We start from the raw sequence: 17805 nt of genomic DNA, 5'->3' as shown, positions 1-17805 counted from the left end.
AAAGCTCAATCATTTTCAATGTCATACTTCTGTACTGCAGCTGGCTGTCAATGTCAAAATGTGATACAATAATTTTGCTTTGTTTCTGTTTTCCGTGTCCGTAAACTATTGTTTTTAAGGCTGAATGTTTCCAAAATGTCATTAGTTTTGAGAAGAACGTATCTTAAAGCTAAAAATAACCTACTGTCTTCCAGCAATGGCAATAACTCGATTTCCAGTCCATTACTTACATTTGCGCCTCGAATGGTGAGTGACGACAAATCTGGCAATAATCCACATTTCAGCAGTAGTACAATATTAATAGAAAACGGATTTAATGTGCAAGAACTTCCTGTTATTATAAAAAGGTTAAAAAACCTTTCGGATATTGATGACAAGCCGAATGAAGACCAATCAACAAGTGGACACGATTCTCTCAACTATCAGCTGATTCAAGAAGAGTTCAAGCAATGCTTGGATCTACGGGATGTATTCTCGTTACTATCAAAGTGTACAAAAATAACTCCAAACATTGCGCTTGGTGCCATTGAACGCATATATGATATTGAAAAAAATCCAAGCTCTTTATTTTTGGATTCTAAAACTATGCACATTAATTTAGCTAAAGGAGCCATTTTAGACAAACTCTTGAAGGTCGTACTGAAGACTGAAGATACACAAACAATATTGAACATCCTGAACACCATGTCTACCTTTATGGATCCATACAAATACAAGTTTCATGATGAATTACTTTTAAGAGTTATTGACAACAGGCTGTCTATTGAACAGCTGTGTGAATTTACAACCTTTCTTATAAGTAACAAGAATGATGTCAAGTACTCAGACTCAATCGACAAGCTCTGGGTGGGGTTTGTGGCTAGGGAACATGAAATAGATGAAACAAATATTGTACAAGTTTTTGATATATTGAATGGGTTAAAAGTCAGCAAAAGAATCATTCTTACTTTACTGGAACAGAAGCTCTGTGATCTATGGAGTAAGATTAAAGTTCCTGTGATGCAGGACATTATGAGCACATTTGTTCAAGAGAAATATTTATCTGTCCAATCATTTGGTGTGGTCGGGAGTTGGCTCTGTGCTAACATACATGCCCTTGATGAGGATTCCTTACTGGATATAATTTCTAAACTAACAAGACTTAAATACACTGATGACCAAATTGAGAAGGCTGTGGAAAAGTATATGAAATTAAAAGGCTCAAAGATTGAAAGTCATGTTCTTGTTGTAGGAATTTTGAACTATTGTATGCAATTCCAAATTTGTAATGAAATCGTATTAAATGCTTGCAGTGATTTCTTTATGAGAAACTGGCAGATAGTCCCTCCAAGTTTTTACAAATCATTTATATACCCGTATGGCTATTTGTATTTTGAACCTGTGAACGGTTCCACGTTTTGGAATCTCATTGATAAGGTTTTAAATGAGAAGTTTGACAAAATATGCAGCAGTGACCTTAGTTTAATGACATTGTCGTTAATTTATATTGGCAAGTATCCAGCCAGTTTAGTGAGCAGAATGCTCAGCCCCGAGTACCTGTCTAAAGTAAACAACTCTGAAATAATGAAGAGGTTTTGTTTAATTGATACTGCAATGACATTGCAGTGTGATAAGTATATGGGTCCATTGTTACCAAAAGACCAATGGCCCAAACCCATATCCCAAGATTTCCGCATTAGAAATATTTTGGAGAAAATAATGGAAAGCCTGGTAGTAGCAGCGGGTGGGAAAGATAAATTGTCCATAGCTGTATCTGTTCCTTACCTACCATCTGATGAGACATACTTACTGGATGTCATGCTACACCCTGAAGGTCTGGGCAGCAGCACAGTCAACTGGAAGTCAAAGTCTGTGAGAAATGAAAATATTGCCATTCTAATACATTTGCCTGATCATTATTGTTCAAACAATGAACAGCTGATTGGCCCACAAGTCATGAAAAAAACACACCTCAAAATTCTAGGCATGAAAGTCGTAAGCTTGAAGTATTCCCTACTTAGTCAATTTTATACTTCATTCAATAAGGCTGGATTAAGGGAATATTTATCTGAGAAAATAAATAATGCTGAGCCATGCACCTAGGAATCCTCAAAATGTGTATGTTTTAAATAGGTAGTTTTATTAGTACTATTTATTATTATTAGTATTTGGGTGTTTATATAGTTGTAGTTTAAGATATACAAATTATTTTTCTAGTCTTAAGGTTAAGGCCTAACCATTAAAAATTGTAAAAATGTAACTATTTTGTTATTCCGTTTTACTCAGTTATATAATTTAAATAGAATTGTTAGTGATGTTAAACTTGTTCTAAAATTTAGGTATTCAATTGGTGATGTGATGCAATATGTTGGTAATTTGAATACTTCAACTTAGAAACTGTTAAAAATATATTTTTATATTGCATATGTCGTTGTTTTGTTTTTTGTGCTTTGATCCCAGCTTAATGTTTTTTTAAGGATAGTTGTTGTTTTTTATGTGGAGTTTTGCGAGGCTCGCGCAAGTAGACTGTTTATACTTTATTCAAATGATGAAAAAACATGCAAAAAACGTGTTAAAGCAGTTTGAAAGATAATTTTCTGCTTTTACACCACTGTATTGTTTACAACCTCAGCTTAGTTTGGTATATCTGCCTCGGTAGGTAAGACTATCGTCAAGTTTTCCCTGTAACATTGTAGCCCTGAGATTCTGTGATAAACAATTCAGGAAATTCCCACTAATCCACTGCGTTAGTCAGCGCGCTGCAGGTACTTCCCGCGATACCCTCGCAGTAATCCTCAACTATATCCGTTGCGCTGCGGAAATTCCTTAATTCGAAAACAATTCAGCAAAATAAAAGCTATGGTCAGATGACCATAATTGATTTGCCAATGGTGATCTAATTTATAAGCCGATAAGGTTGATGAAACAGATTTCAAAGCAGTATAACACCAATTTATTGATATTGTAGGGTTACCTGTTGTGACAACACAGTTTCTTGACCGTAACATTTTGAGTTCTCTATTTCTTTCTGGCTTTACGTTAACTAAAAAGGAAAAATGAATTGAACGTTGGGAGTAGGGGTTCAGAAATTAAGGATACCAACATTTTTATTTTATTAGTTTATTTTATTATACTCATAACATCTTTTTCTTATAATTACTCACTGACTAACTCTCTAGAATTATTATTTGAATATTTTAATAATTTCTTAAACAACTTTTACACTTCGAAATATTTTTTTCTATGAAAAACTCGTTCCAGATCAAAATACATAATATTTATAATTTAAATAGCATACCGCCCAGCGATCACTATCTATATACCATTCGTTATTGCTCTATATCTTGAGATGTTGCTAGCATGGCACAACGGGCTGTCTTTGTAACTGCTTTAGATCCAAGACCAAGAAAGTTTCCAAGTAGGTTTGTTCTATTAGACAATCTAGTTACATTTCTGGCTGTTACACATAGGCTTTATAAAATACAATTTCCAAAATATGTTCAAAGTACAGACAGCCTTGTTAGTTACGATTTCATTAATAGTCAAAAAATACGAGTTATACCCAAGGATGGTTGATGAGGTTTCAGAATTTAGTTTACGCGGATAGGGGTGCATCTACACATCAGTGAAATCACAGATAGAAAATGCCGTTGTTAACGGAGGTACATCCACGTTATATCCAATTGTTTTTATAGCCAGAAATGACTACACTATAATTTTATAGCCATAATGGTGTATCACAGCAACTCTAGCTTGAATATTAAATTGTAAAGAATGTGTTTACGCTGACTCACAGCCTAATATCTAAAGTAAGTAATTTTAATAGTTTTACATTAATAATTACTTGATACTCGTCGCAGTACAGTCGCCAAGCGGCTCCTAGTGCGCGACAACAGCGTAATCATGAACATGTGTGACTTACGTTGGCGACTGTACCATTCATAATTTATAATGACTTTAATAAAGCTAAAATGTAACGACTGGAATTACGAACACGATTTTAAAACTATCTGAAGTAGGTTACTATGAATGTGCATTTTGTTGAATTACAACTATGTTAGTTAACGTGACTTCTAACACACAATGTATCTCCGAAAGCTAGTTTATAAGTATTACACACATTACTGATAGTTCACTGAGATGTGATTTTGTTAATCTAGTTAAGTAGGATGACCTACGCTAAGTATTGCCTTCGCGTGATTAATACACTGAAATTATGATGTTTGGCACATGTATGAACGATTTTAGTGGGCATCGAAATTCACCTAGTGTCCTACTTAATAATATTGAATTATCTACAGTGTTGTTGGTAAGTAGGATGCAGTTGCGGGGCCGGCTGCAGCGGTAGTCGATGCTACGACAAATCTCTTGAACAGGTACTCTTTCATAATTGGTTCGTTCTTTGGTAATTACATAACACATCCACGACGCGTCATACTATTTATTTTGGCCATTTAAAAGGCCGTACTCAATCAACTCTTTTCTTTGAAATATTACATTAAATGTGAATTATCTTATTTATATAAAGAACACAAACTAGATAGATATAATGGTAATACCAATTTCAAATTCTCAATTTCGACTTAGACGTAATAAATAGATACCTAAGAGGTATTATGTTAGTAATTTGAATAATTTATATAATTCAATAAATTTATTTTTAAATAAATTGTCGTCTATTACCTATTGATAGGCATAAATAGCTTTAGATATATTTTTTCTATGTGAAAAGGAAGATATGTGATCACTATTTCATTAAATTTACTTGTCCTATTATCACTAAGTGATAGAGAACATTGACGAACTTAAAACGAGCGATGTATACACGAAATAGTTGTAACATGTTGAATAATAGATTAATATAATTTAGAATAATTTATACTTAATCTTATTAAGTGGAATTTATACGTCGCTTTATTGAATGCGGTCGAGACGTGGCCGCTGGCCTGTTGTGTGGTTGCTAGGCGACCAGTAGTGCTCGTGACCAGTTTCTGCACTGTGTCATCATCATAGACGGTAATCCAACAGTCGATTCATAGAATAACTAACATCTACTTACTTAATTTATTATTATGGCATCTACAACCATGACAAAAAGGAATACTTAAATGCCTTCGAATTACTTTCTACTTTGTTCGTAACGCAGAGTACGCGAACATTAAATGACGTTACTTGTATTTGTGAGTACGAGTTATGAAAAATGTTAAACTATTTTTATTTGAGGAAATCTTAAATATATCAACTCGCTTATAAATTTCGAGTCGATGTTATCGTAAAATCTTAGGACATTATATAGATAGATGGTAAAAAAAGATTAGGTACATGTTTTTGGAAATACGGAAACATAAAATACAATATAGGTTATTCACAGATTATATTCGAATTCGATCAGAATATTGCGTCAAGAAAGAAACACAGTTATCTAAGTATACGTCTACTTGGTGATGTTAGCTAAATGTGTAGTAACTGTAAATGTCCTTCCGATACCCTAATGTTTTATAACGATTCAAAAACGAAGTTATTTTGTAGATAGATGGTAGATCACTTACGGACTAGGATATTATACAACACCGATTTCTATTTGGCAGTTAGCTAACACTCTTTATACGAATAAGAAATACCTTAACTAATGTGGTGTAACAGTAAATCAAAATTGACAAGTTCTCATCATACGTACAAACACGCCGGGTGCATCGTTGTCTAACTTTGCTGACTACAGGAGCTCGTCATACGAAAAAACTAGTTCATTACATTATCGAAATCGAATTCAATACCTACGTAAGCAATTTCATTTAAAGAATTATTTAAATTCATAATTTTAATGAGTTTATTTACGCTGTATAATTGTCTAGTTAGCGTTTTCTACTAAGTAATTTCGTTCAACGAAAAGGTTTTAGCTTTAGAGCTTAGCGCGGTCATAAGTTGTTTTTGTTCACTCATAGTGTCTCCACATTTCATGTTGAATGCGTTACGCATGTCTTAAGGCAGCTAAATCGTCGCTGGAACTAATAGCGTGCAAAGAGGAAAACAAAAGAAACTCGTGTTAGTACATTCAGAACGATGACTACTGAACAGTATGGATATATTACCGCTACCACTTATGTAAAACTAAAACAATAAAACTTCATATAAACGATCACAGTAAGAAATCATCTACCTACGCGAATGTGCGCAATAAGTTTCCAAGTTAGTCACTATGTTAATTGCGAGGGGGATCGCGTTTACCTATTAATCTTCACGCTAATACTAAAATACGAGTTAATGGTTACCTATGCATCCCTCCCTTCGCGTTCTAGTTGATGTTTAATCTACTCACCATAAAAACTCGAGGGTGTCGGGGCAAGTTAATAACTTGCTTGAAGTGTTGGTTTAACGAGTACGGAATTATATAACTAATATCAAAAAGTGACTAGACTTGATTTACCAAATGAAACGTTCTCGAAGTATATCAGGTCAGCTGAAGTCAAATCGTCAAGAGTTATCTGCGTCAGTCCCACGGTAAGTTTTAAGTTGAGCAGATGTAAAAAATCTTAGAACAGAATAATATTTACAAAATATTTATAAAGTTAAAAATCTTTATGGTTTTTCTTTGATAAATGTATACTCTTATAAAGTATATCTACGTCGTTTAACAATTATATAAAATAAAATGATGTATAAAATGATACAAATTAAGATCTAAGTGCTAACGTATTACACAGTAAAGTAAACACTATATGGCATGTCGGTAAACAAGAGACCACTCGGTGCTTAACGTAACTCTTAGCTAGTCTATGTAATAACAAAACAACGAACTTAGAGCTAATGTCCGACAGATAAGGCTCCTCGTTAGATACATATATTATATCCATAAATATCTATACAACAGTGAATAAATTTCAAAACAACATCATTCTAAACAGCAAATTCAACAGAACGTATCGTAGAATTAAGCTAACATTTACAAGTAAAACGAACGCCGAATACAATCATCGTAAGAAAATACATATAATATTTATAAACGAACCGAAACGCGACGGTCGTGTCGGCAGTCTTGGAGACGCGCGAGGCAGGCGGCGCCCGAGCGCGCCGCACTCCTGCACTAACAGTTAGAGAAGCACTCGGCCCAACACTTCACGAGTAGATGGTGATCACCTCGCGCCCGCCGCCGCGCACCATCAGCACCTTCTCCAGCCCTTCCGTCAGCACCTCCAGGAACTCCATGTCTGGGGAATGAACACGTCATCAGCCTATGCAGATAATCCTTGTAGAAACGGTAACAAAACATGAAGTCTCCAGTATAAAGGATTGGCATGATTATTTGAAAGCCAAGACAACTAGTACTGATTCCCAAGTTCATAAGACTTGTTTCAACTTTAAGTTTAACATCAAGGCCACTGTAGCAAGAGCTACGAATTACGTAGTACTTGCTACGATTAACGTAGCATATGGAAAGTAAGTACTACAACATAGCAGTAAATGTGTTGTGATTTAGTAAGAAATGTGGGAACTTACAGTTGGACTCCCGGTCGATGTTGGTATCGCGCGGCGGGCCGGGCAGGTTCAGGATGACCAGCTGGGCGTCGTGTGACCGCGATACGATCACTTCGTTCAATTTCACGGCAGTGTGCATGCGTCGCACAGTGCCCTCATCCCTATTAAACATATCGCAGGATTTAGAAACTGGCTCGAATTAATGATCACTAAATTACAAGTTAATAAACTGTTGAACTAGAATTTTTATTTTAACAGAAACTAAATGACATAATTTTAAGTTTTATTTCAATATTTTAAGTCCATCATTAGAATGATTTTGAATCATGAAAAGTTTGAAACATGGAAGGTGGTATATATAGATGTGCAGTACTCACGGTGTGATATCGGAGAGGTTGGGCTTGGGCTTGACGGCGTCCCCGTTGGCGCCGGCTTCCTTGTGCTTGTTGTCGTCGGCCGGCGGGCTGGCATCCTCACACTGCGACCGTTCATCGGGCGAGTCCCACATTGAATCGATTATGTGCAACAAACTACTTCGAAAGTCGTCCTACGTCACCCCAATTTGAAGTAATTCCGTTTCCAAAATTTGAATTTTGAATCGCGTTTTGTTGTTTGAGTTGCACATGACGGATTCAAGGCGAATGAAACACGGGATGTCATATATTATTTTAATTGTTAAACGATAACTCACTACTGACATTCAAACATCAAATCTCTTATCTAATGTGGACAACGAAACAAACTAAAGTGAACAACTCAACGTGAATGAACTCATCGCAAACATATGACCACCGTGTCTAAATTCGCTAGGACTCGTTGTGTTATGTAGAGAATGATGGGGTTATAAATAACTCAAATATTTAGAAACATAATAAAACAGAATATAAACTGTGTAATAGCTTTGGACATTATTGCACAAAACGTTTTAGAAAGCAGCGCCGGCGGCCTAGTCTTGTCCTATGCATTGCATTTCAAAGCGGTTTCAGAAATTGATTTTTAATAAAGATCACATATAATCTCCAATAGCTCAGAAAACTAGAACAAGATTAGGTCACCGTCAACACTCGTCTTGAATCTGTCCCAACTTAGATTCTCAAGACAGTAGCGTAAAAAAATAACAGCGACTCGTTAATATCGTATACATGTGTATAATGAGATATGTCTCGAAAAAAAAAACTGATTGTATTTAATAAAGCTGAATAAATAAAAAAGCTTGTTTTAAATGTTAATGCATGATGTATTAACAGTAGAATTATAAATTGCTGACAGTAGTTAATGTGAAAGATATGTTTTAAGTATTAGGTCATTAGTTTTGTGGAATATTGCAGAAAATCTGGTGTTATTGGGAGTGAAATAAAGCTATCAGTCCTTTTGGGACAATTCTTTAAGCCTGGGGTGCAAAACAAATGGAGGAACTTTTGATCCATCCATTACCTACTTAAATAAACCTCATGGCTAAAACCAAGTACGGTCAGCTAAAGAAGTGGGCTAACATACAGTACTGTACTATAACTGTAAACATTAAATTTAATAACAAGTTGCTATGAGTAAGATCTAGAAACTTTAAAACATACGTCAATTCCTTTAAGACTCCTAGTAAACCATATAGTGTTAGACGTCTTCTGTTGCTGACCGTACCTAGTGTACTATTGCTTTGGGGCTTGTATCTAAGTGCTGGTTTAAGGGTGCGTATAGTTCGTGTGTTCACCTTGTCATCTTTGTCTTTATCTTCAGGGTCGGCGAGGGGAGGGGAGGGGGCGTCAGAGGGAACCTCATCGCCCGGCTCCGCAAAGCGCACCTTGCTAGCAGTCTTCACGTCAGCGTGGTGATGGTCGACAATCGCCTGAACCTGTATCCAAGAAACACTCTTAGCAGGCTTTATTTAAGACTACTTTTCGTAAAACAGCATAGTATAACGACAAAAGTTAAGTAAGTATAAGTGTTTTTTTGTCTCTTTCCAGTAATCAGTTTTAACTTGCTATTGTGATACAACTATATCTGCTAAACTATATTTCAATACTATCTTACACATGAAGCTTAGCTTATTTTTGTTCGTTATCTTTGCGTTTAAGTCTCGAAAAATGTTATTTTATTAAGGAATAGGGATGGTTTTTTCAGTGTTCATTCGGACTATGAAGTTGTGTTTTGGAGTTTAATGATACTCCATCTTATATTTTAGGAAAAATCTCAATGTGTCTTTAAAAAACCTAAAGTTTAAAATCCTAAATAATACTCTGCAAGGATGCTCAACAAAAAGACACCGGGAGTAAAGGTATTTCCATATAAAACAATAAACATAGGTTTTCTGGAAATTTGAAACTGGTTGGGCAATCCCGACAAATACGCGTGATTAATTCGCATCTTAAAAGTAAGTTTTGCAACATTTATCAAAAACTGTTGTTGGTGCCATAAAACCTCCATGTAGATAGCCTAGATATTCTAAAGAATAATAGAGGTCACATGCTGTCGCTTATCAGTTGTCAATATCGATAGTGTTCATAAATACAGTGAGATAAAGTGGGGATAAGGGAACAGGTAAATATAATTAAATATGTGCAAAAAGTGATTATAAGTCTAGCATAGATTTGGATTGTGAGGAGTGTGAAACAGTAAATAAGTTCTATACTTAAAGTATGATGATACAATGAAGACATGATCTAAACATCAAAAGCTAATATATCAGTAGCTGTTAGCCAAATTCAACTTACTGATTTGGTATGAATGTGGTGATGACAGTTATATGATGAAGTAGTGAACGAGGAAGATCTTAGCCACAAAGAGGACAACATTTAATCTAAAGTACACCAAGAATCCATTAAACTAAAAAGAAAACTCATCTATACACTGCTTAGATTAAAATAACAGCAAAAATTAGTGTAGACTTCAAAATGCTCAATTTTAAACCAACGAATAGCTAACAAAATGCTTTGAAAGAAAATAAGTGGACTCGAATCAGGGTTAAGGTATCCACTTTACCAAAGGTAACTTCTCCTCAGCGTTTTCACGATAATCCACGAAATTTTGCATCTGTATATAGCGACAGACAAACATGTTAGTTCTAGGTCAGAGTAGAGTTAATATACAAAGCTTTGTACAGACAGATTTGACATTAACATTGTGAACATTGGAATTTATCTCATTGTAATTTGATGGGGGATTACTCACCATGCCCATGGTTTCTTTCTTGTTCAGTCGAAGTTCGCGCAGCATCTGGTTCCGTTGCTCCATCATCAGGGTCCGTTCGTATGTGTAGGCAGATATGTCACTGTCGGTCTGAAATTTTTGCACAAAGAGACTTTAGCGGCTTTTCGTTTCTCAGAATAAAATGCAGATGGAAAACGCCTATCGTACAAAACGAATTATCGATTTGAACTGACCATTTCAACAACTTCAACCTCAGCTTCAAGTCGCAGTTGATAGAGGAACATCTTGAGGTCCTTCTTCATTTGGATCGAGTTGTCTTCCATCTGCGCGACAGTGAAGATGCGCATCTTGCAGTTCTTCCAGGTTCGGTGTTGTTTCAGCAGAAACGGAAGCAACATCAACATGCCGCCATCGTGTACGATCCACCAGATGTCAATGTTGCCAGATACCTAAATTAATCAATCAATATGTGTTTAAACTCAAGAAATTGCAGGTTTTGATGTTTATAGAAATTATTCCAATTGTTCCAATATTATGCAATTAGCATGTTGGAAAGGATATAGTGAATAGTGCCATCGTCACAATTTTCTCACACCGATTTTGTGGAGTAAGGTTATGCTGCTATCTATTCTGAATATTTTACCTTTTCAGTAGAATCGGGGAAGAAGTTGATGCCTTTAGGTACGAGCATAGCCATGCGTGCGGCGGCGACCGCGCGCACGGTGTGCAGGAAGTGTTGCCAGCGCGGGGCGGAGCGCTCGGCCTGGCGCCAGCCGTAAGGCCAACCCACGATCACCGTGTTCGGCTTCAGACCACCCAGACCCGTCGTTTGGACTCTGAATTTTACAAAAGAAATCATTGAAAGTGCTTTTTAATCTATACTTTTTTTTTAAATCAACTTTAAAGCCTTAGATAATTGAATGAATTGGATCCAACTCGTCTTCAATTATGGCAACGCTTAAACATCTAAAATATCAAGCAATTAATATAAACTTACAAATGACTAAGTCCCTCTGCAATATCGGGTGAGACCAGCACATCCACGAAACCTTTAAGCTTTTCCTCATCCATGCACTTGCGCAAGTTCTGTTTCGCGGACGAGGCATCACCAGCACGCCTGGGGAAGTCACCGCCCAGTACTGATACACACACCGTCAGACCCTTACCTAAAAGGAAATAGTTCAAGTAAATGAATTCATCTCTTTATAATTTCTGCAAAGGGTGTTTCAGTATACTATAGTAGTTATCTTACCAGCTTTAAGTTGGCTAGCAAAAGCGAGCATTTTCCGATATGTGGGCATGAGTTCATTGTTCAGTTTAGCCAGGACCAGTACTTGGGGCCGCCAGTTCTTGGTGTGTGGGGGCCCTTGCTCAAGTCGAAGTAGAGAATACCGAGCAGCTGACAACGCGAGACCACGGAGACCATCACCCCATTCCTTCTCAGCTCTAGAAAATTATTTAAGTTATATTTACTTAGTTACACACAACAACAAATATTAAACAAGAAATGATACTTGCCCACGATATTCAATGTATTTGTAGATGAGTCCAGCCATGCCCATTGCAATGAGGGCGTAGAACCAAGATGTCATGAACATGATAGAAATGCAGAGCGTTAGTCCGGCGAGAGATAAAGACCTGGAATTAATATGAATAATTAAAGGTATTGTTCATATGTGTATTCAATAAATGCTCCGCACTGTGAAAAAAAACTTACCAGTGGTAGTACTTAAATCTTGGACGCCAGTTGGGAGTCTTAAGAAGTGTCTGGAGCGCGCAGGCGAGGTTAACGAAGCCGTAGCACATGAGGAAGAACATGGACAGTAGAGGAGCAAGGATGTCAACATTGCCCAGCAAGATACCGCACTGGCAGATCACCATCGTCAGAAGCAGGGCCCTAAGAATTAAAACCATCAGTGAAGACTTCTATGAAATAGGTAAAATCTCATATAAGTGACAAATAGTTCGTGTAACATACCTGGTTGGTTCACCCCGACTGGATGAGACGGCGAAAGGCGCCAGGAACGGTATAATTTCATCTTTAGCGATAGCTTGTAGCAGACGTGGAGCTCCGGTTAGGGACTGCAGACCAGCTCCCAAAGTTGAGAGGAACGAGCCGATCAAGATAACCCACTGATTTGGCCACGCCATGTTTGCCACTACTAGCTTACCGCCGATGGATTGACCGAACCTAAGAAATATCGTTGTTGTAAGTTAAATTCATCCGGTATATTTCTTCCATATTTATCGATATAAGTAATTTGTATGATAAAATTCACTCACTTGTCTCTAAGCAGTAAGTTATCGACAGTTCCAGCGAAGAGGAGTACACAGGACAGGTATACGGTGGATGTTGTTAAGATCGCGCAAATGGTTCCGATAGGGATGCTTTTCTGTGCGTCAGCAAGGTCTCCAGACCGGTTGGAGCCAGCCATGATACCTGATGAAAACGTAAGAAACTTAAAATGGGCCCTTTAAATGTTTGAGTTTAATGCTTTTTATTGGATAATAATATGCTTTTTATAAGTAAAAGTTTTGCGAAAATGTGTGCATGTTGTCATTAAGATAACACAATACTTTTATAAGTTACCAGTGACGGATGGGAAGAATATTCCGATGAGAATGGTGAAAGTCGTGGTCAAATCTGCGTAAACTTGGTTGTAGGTGGGTCTCTCCATCTGTTCAATGTCATCGGGTTCCTTTCCGTATGCGATGTACTGGCCGAGTTGCAGGAAGGAATCTTGAAGGTTGTCGAAGAAAACTCCACTTTTTAATCCCTGGAAAATTTGATGAGAAATAAAAATTTGTGGAAAAGTATTGATGAATAATTTAATTATCATTTAATGTGAATAAGAATTTATCTTCATTTACTCTGATAAAATTGTTTAAAAAAATACCTTGATTCCTTGCACGATAGACACGTTGTGAGCGAGGTAGTACGGGTCGCAGGTATTGTTGGGGCAGAACAGCTGATGCAGGGGTGCACCGATCTCCTTCGTGCAGTTGTTAATGTTAATGTCCTTGAGCAAACGTTTACCGAGTACGCACATCCTGGAAACATCCAAGTGGTTACACGTCTAAAAGTAAGATCATAACTAATTTGAAACCAAAAGGCGTCGACGGTATTAGGAAAGAACAGTATTTTTAAGTATAAAAGTTAATGTCATCTTGAGACAGCCCAGTCACGCATGATCACGCCGTCAAGGAGGATATTAGCCGAGATGAGCTATAAAAAGTAATGGCGCTACAGAATAAGCTTAATCATACTTTAAAACTTTTTCCACGGCTAAGGAATATCATAAAAGCTGCCCGATGTTATCCCACAAATTCAGCTTCTCTAGTGTGCCATTAACGCGGCTTAATGACTCGTACGACTATCTCCGTTTCAGCTCTCTCCGAGCCGCGTTAATGTGTATGGGGCCGATGTATACAATTGCCAAATGTGTCTTGTTATGGTCTTCCACAATTTGGCTAACAATTGCGATTGTTTGTGAATGTTTTATATATTTAATTGGGGAGAATAAGAACGGATTGACTTCTATTTAATTATTTATTTTATTAGAAGAAGAAAATTCACTAAGCCATATCACAATTTGAAATAACATCAAAAGTATTGAGAAATAATCCAGAAAGTTCAACTCCGGTGTAGTAAACCATTTTTCTGCAATAAATAAACCTAAAAGAGAGAAATATATGAAAAACTTACTGCAACTTATCATTTCCGTTGAAGTTGACGAAGATGCCAACATACACAGCGGTGATGGACAGGATGACGCAGGCGAGGGCGACGGTCGCGAACTTGTTGACGAACTTGACGCCGACGAACACGACCATGCCCATGATGAGCAGCAGCCCGGTGCCGTACACGCGGAAGTTGTTGTACATCGCCTCCGGGTCCTTCGTGAAGTCCCCGAAGATCGACATCCACGGAGCCATGTATGTCTACGAAAAGGACCTCTGTTAATGTCAGGGTTCTTACCGTTTTCCCTAGGCATTTTACCCTTATGTAATGGTTTCTCCTTAAATTGCTTCTTATAAGCGTAGAAAAGTGGAGATCGAGACTTGTGTTTCAGAGAAGCTTATCAGAATCACAACGAATGGTCATAGTTTTGATGTACCTTTAGATTTTGACTATTCGTATAGGCTCATTTGGAATTCGGAATCAGATCATATATAAAATACAGTAAGTGGAAACCTACTCTATATACACATAGGTATATTCTAGGGCTAGGGTTTAGTCTGCGAACTAAAATTGTATAAAGATAATCCACCTGGTATAATTACGTCGTCTGCATAGAAACTCGAACACATTTAAATATAAAGGGGAACATTTGTACAAGATAATCAGCAGTCGTGTATTATTCCGCTCACGAATTTGCTTTGTAACCATTCCAAAATTCAGCATACTATAAAAGTTTAATTAGTTTGTTAAAATCTCGCCGCAAAGGTAGAGCTATAGAAAGTCTGTATAATAGAGATCATGCTTACGAGAATAAACATGCGTTTTAATCAGACTCGGCTAAGTGTCATTTATTCCTTCATCGTGGAGGAAACGGAAAATTAATGACCTTTTTGACACTTAACAGAACCGCCTTTGCATTGTAACTTTTACGAATGTCGTGATTTGTTTTATTTGAAACTTGTTCTACACAATAATGTGATTAATACGCCTGTTAAATGGTTGTTGACCGCAACATAGTGTCAGCCTGTGCTCCAGAGACCGGCATGAATACGGACGGCGAGTACCGCGGGGGTACGTTATACCAAAAACCATTATTCCACACATACACAACCGGAATGGGAATATGTTTTGTGTTTTTGTGACAAATTCTTTTTAGCATTTTGCCAAGGATTTGAAGGTTTTACATTTTACCAAGCTTATTTAGATGGAATCGTCTAAATGCATGGCTATGCATAAAGCATGTCAAATGACACGACTGATAGAACCCAGGGTTTGACCACATTTTTTGTTTTACCTTCTAAATCAACACAGATTTGTTACATACCAGTACGATTTCAACCGCACCGACGATATACATGGCTGCTGCGAGCGTGGTGCCCGTATAGAACAGCATGCCGACAGCACCGCCGCACTCGGGGCCGAGAGCTCGACCTATCATGAAGTACGACCCGCCTGCAGGCACCACCCCGTTCGTCGCAATCGCAGACATCGATATAGCAGTCAACATAGTCTGAAAAAAAAAGCAACGACAAATACATTACCTCTGAACTCACTTACTCCTAGAACAAGAGAGAGTAAGGATGTATTCTGACTTGTATAATTATTGCTGAAAACCAAGGGCACCCCTTAAAATAAGACTTGCATTTGATGAAGGAAGGCATAACTCTTCACCGTGTATTGCATGTATATCTTTCATGTTGCGATAAATATGAAAAAAAAGTTAGGTTTTGACATGTTATCAGTACCAAGTACCAAAGAATTTGGATTTTTATTACTGGTTTTAGGAGCGTGAAATAAATTTTCCGAGTTGCCAGAAATTTATGTAGATCTATGTGCCTACATGAACTACAATCAGTTATTATTTTGTTCAACGGCTACCCGACAAAACACTTATCATAACAGAAAATTTAGTATAAAGTCCAGACACTAATCCGATAAGCGGGGTCAGCTGTATTTCACTGAACAAATTTAATGTAAGAGCAACGAATAAAACAATCTAGTTAGAATGAGTAAATAATCTAGTCCGCATCTAAAAGATTTAATAAGCCGTAGACAAGTTAAATTAGATAAGTTGTGGATCGGCCATTATTAGACGCGCCATCAATGTAGCTCACAAACGAGGCTCAGACAGACCCTGGGGAAATTCTGCGTAACAATAACGCAATCAGAAGGCTATAGGCTGCGGAGGGAATACAATTTCTGAACGATGAATTATTTTTATTCTTTATGTATTTTTATAGCGGAGCAGGCGTAGCGGTAAGTATAAACAGCCTGTCTTTGTCTCCTTCCCCTGTTTATATTTAGACAGTAAGTATATGTGAGTTTTTTATTCGTGCGTCATTGGTTCGGAGAACAAGAGCGTGAGTAGGTTTGTTCAAAATAACTCTGTGGGGGCTACACTAGTACAAGTTATTATTCACGACAAATACAAGGGAAGTACCGTACGAATCCACACTTGGAGCGGTATTTGTCAAAGGAAAGGTCACGCCCTGTGTTTTTGTTGGTGTGGGAAAGGCGGCTTACGGACTGAATCGGAGATGATAGCATCTGTCTATGTCAGCGGCATCGTTGAAGCCATTCTACTAGGTGATTAATCAGCACGCTTGACATGGCTAATCTAGGATCGTTTCAATTGATTGAAGGGATAAGTGCACATTGGGATACACAACACAATAGCTATTTCTGTCATTCTAAAAGAGGAACGAATTCGGTGCCAAAAATAGCCCAAATTCACAAAAATAGAAGTATAACAGTAGCTCACCGTACAACAGCAAACAAGCACAATCAGGAATCCTTGTATAGCGCCGGCAGTGCCCACCACCCAGGTGAGACGGATGAAGAGGATGACTCCGAAGATGTTCTGGATGCAGGGCAGGTAGACGCCGATGAGCGTACCCATGCGCGCAGGCGGCGCGGGCTTGGCGTCGGGGTCGCCGGCTGCGGCCGTCGGGATCGTGTTCGAGTAGTTTGCCAGCGAGCTGAGGAATGTCGCCGCTCGGGGCCGGTCCTCCAACTCTTCCTGTTGATAGCAAACATAATGAGTAACTGGGAAATAGGTCTAAAATTATGAATATAACATTCAGCGGCAGACTTATATCTGGAGCGAAAAAGAGTGTGTAATGTTACAATGTTTGTAGATGTGTCTAGATTCCTTTTATTTCATGTAAAGTATTTATTGTAAGAATTGATTCAACTTTAAATGTAATTCTAGGGTGAAGATAAGATTTTGCATAAAACCCCTTATATACCTAGTCAGGATTCCATGATACGCAGGATAAATGTAGGTATATAAGATGTATAAATATAGTTAATCTTGTCGTAGCCCACGAAGTTATCTACCAGCAAATTCAACCCAGATCACGTAGACTTCAGATATGTTGAACTTCGTACATAAAAATATGGCTTGCGGCGATCCCAGTGGGTTCCCAAAGTGAGTCTTGTTCAGTTATGTAATCATAGCCTGACGGCCTGTTTCATCTTCAAAGCGATTATGATAAACTTAGATATATGAGAACAGCGTCATAACC

General features: G+C 37.6%; 2 protein-coding genes across 4 annotated transcripts in view; one reads left to right on the top strand and one right to left on the bottom strand.

Annotated features, from left to right (window-relative positions):
- The first annotated feature begins 18 nt into the window (after window positions 1-18).
- Window positions 19-2405, top strand: LOC113501935 (FAST kinase domain-containing protein 3, mitochondrial-like). Its single transcript, XM_026883261.1, has one exon. It carries the CDS (start codon window positions 136-138, stop codon window positions 2080-2082), a length of 1947 nt encoding a protein of 648 aa, XP_026739062.1. The 5' UTR covers window positions 19-135; the 3' UTR covers window positions 2083-2405.
- Window positions 2406-3083: 678 nt separating this feature from the next.
- The window catches only part of LOC113501932 (solute carrier family 12 member 6), a 390722-nt gene continuing 376000 nt past the window's right edge, over window positions 3084-17805 (bottom strand). For all 3 annotated transcript variants that reach the window (XM_026883251.1, XM_026883253.1, XM_026883252.1), the window contains 18 exons: window positions 17040-17297; window positions 15603-15788; window positions 14303-14538; window positions 13494-13647; window positions 13187-13373; window positions 12880-13036; window positions 12575-12787; window positions 12314-12493; window positions 12115-12234; window positions 11849-12042; window positions 11594-11762; window positions 11240-11432; window positions 10830-11045; window positions 10618-10725; window positions 9161-9301; window positions 7830-7930; window positions 7474-7613; window positions 3084-7184 (listed from right to left, as the gene is read on the bottom strand). In XM_026883251.1, the coding sequence (XP_026739052.1) occupies window positions 7093-7184; window positions 7474-7613; window positions 7830-7930; window positions 9161-9301; window positions 10618-10725; window positions 10830-11045; window positions 11240-11432; window positions 11594-11762; window positions 11849-12042; window positions 12115-12234; window positions 12314-12493; window positions 12575-12787; window positions 12880-13036; window positions 13187-13373; window positions 13494-13647; window positions 14303-14538; window positions 15603-15788; window positions 17040-17297 (3045 nt within the window). In that variant the 3' untranslated portion in view covers window positions 3084-7092. The remainder of the gene's footprint in view (window positions 7185-7473; window positions 7614-7829; window positions 7931-9160; window positions 9302-10617; window positions 10726-10829; window positions 11046-11239; window positions 11433-11593; window positions 11763-11848; window positions 12043-12114; window positions 12235-12313; window positions 12494-12574; window positions 12788-12879; window positions 13037-13186; window positions 13374-13493; window positions 13648-14302; window positions 14539-15602; window positions 15789-17039; window positions 17298-17805) is intronic.

The sequence above is a fragment of the Trichoplusia ni genome, chromosome 16 (genome assembly GCF_003590095.1).
Source record: "Trichoplusia ni isolate ovarian cell line Hi5 chromosome 16, tn1, whole genome shotgun sequence".
In the NCBI taxonomy this organism is placed as follows: Eukaryota; Metazoa; Arthropoda; class Insecta; order Lepidoptera; family Noctuidae; genus Trichoplusia; species Trichoplusia ni.
The sequence above is the reverse complement of the archived record's forward strand: the minus strand, read 5'-3'. Positions and strand labels throughout refer to the sequence as shown.

Excerpts from the sequence above, each read along its gene's own strand:
- LOC113501935 (XM_026883261.1), top strand. The coding sequence starts at position 136 with ATGTCATTAGTTTTGAGAAGAACGTATCTTAAAGCTAAAAATAACCTA.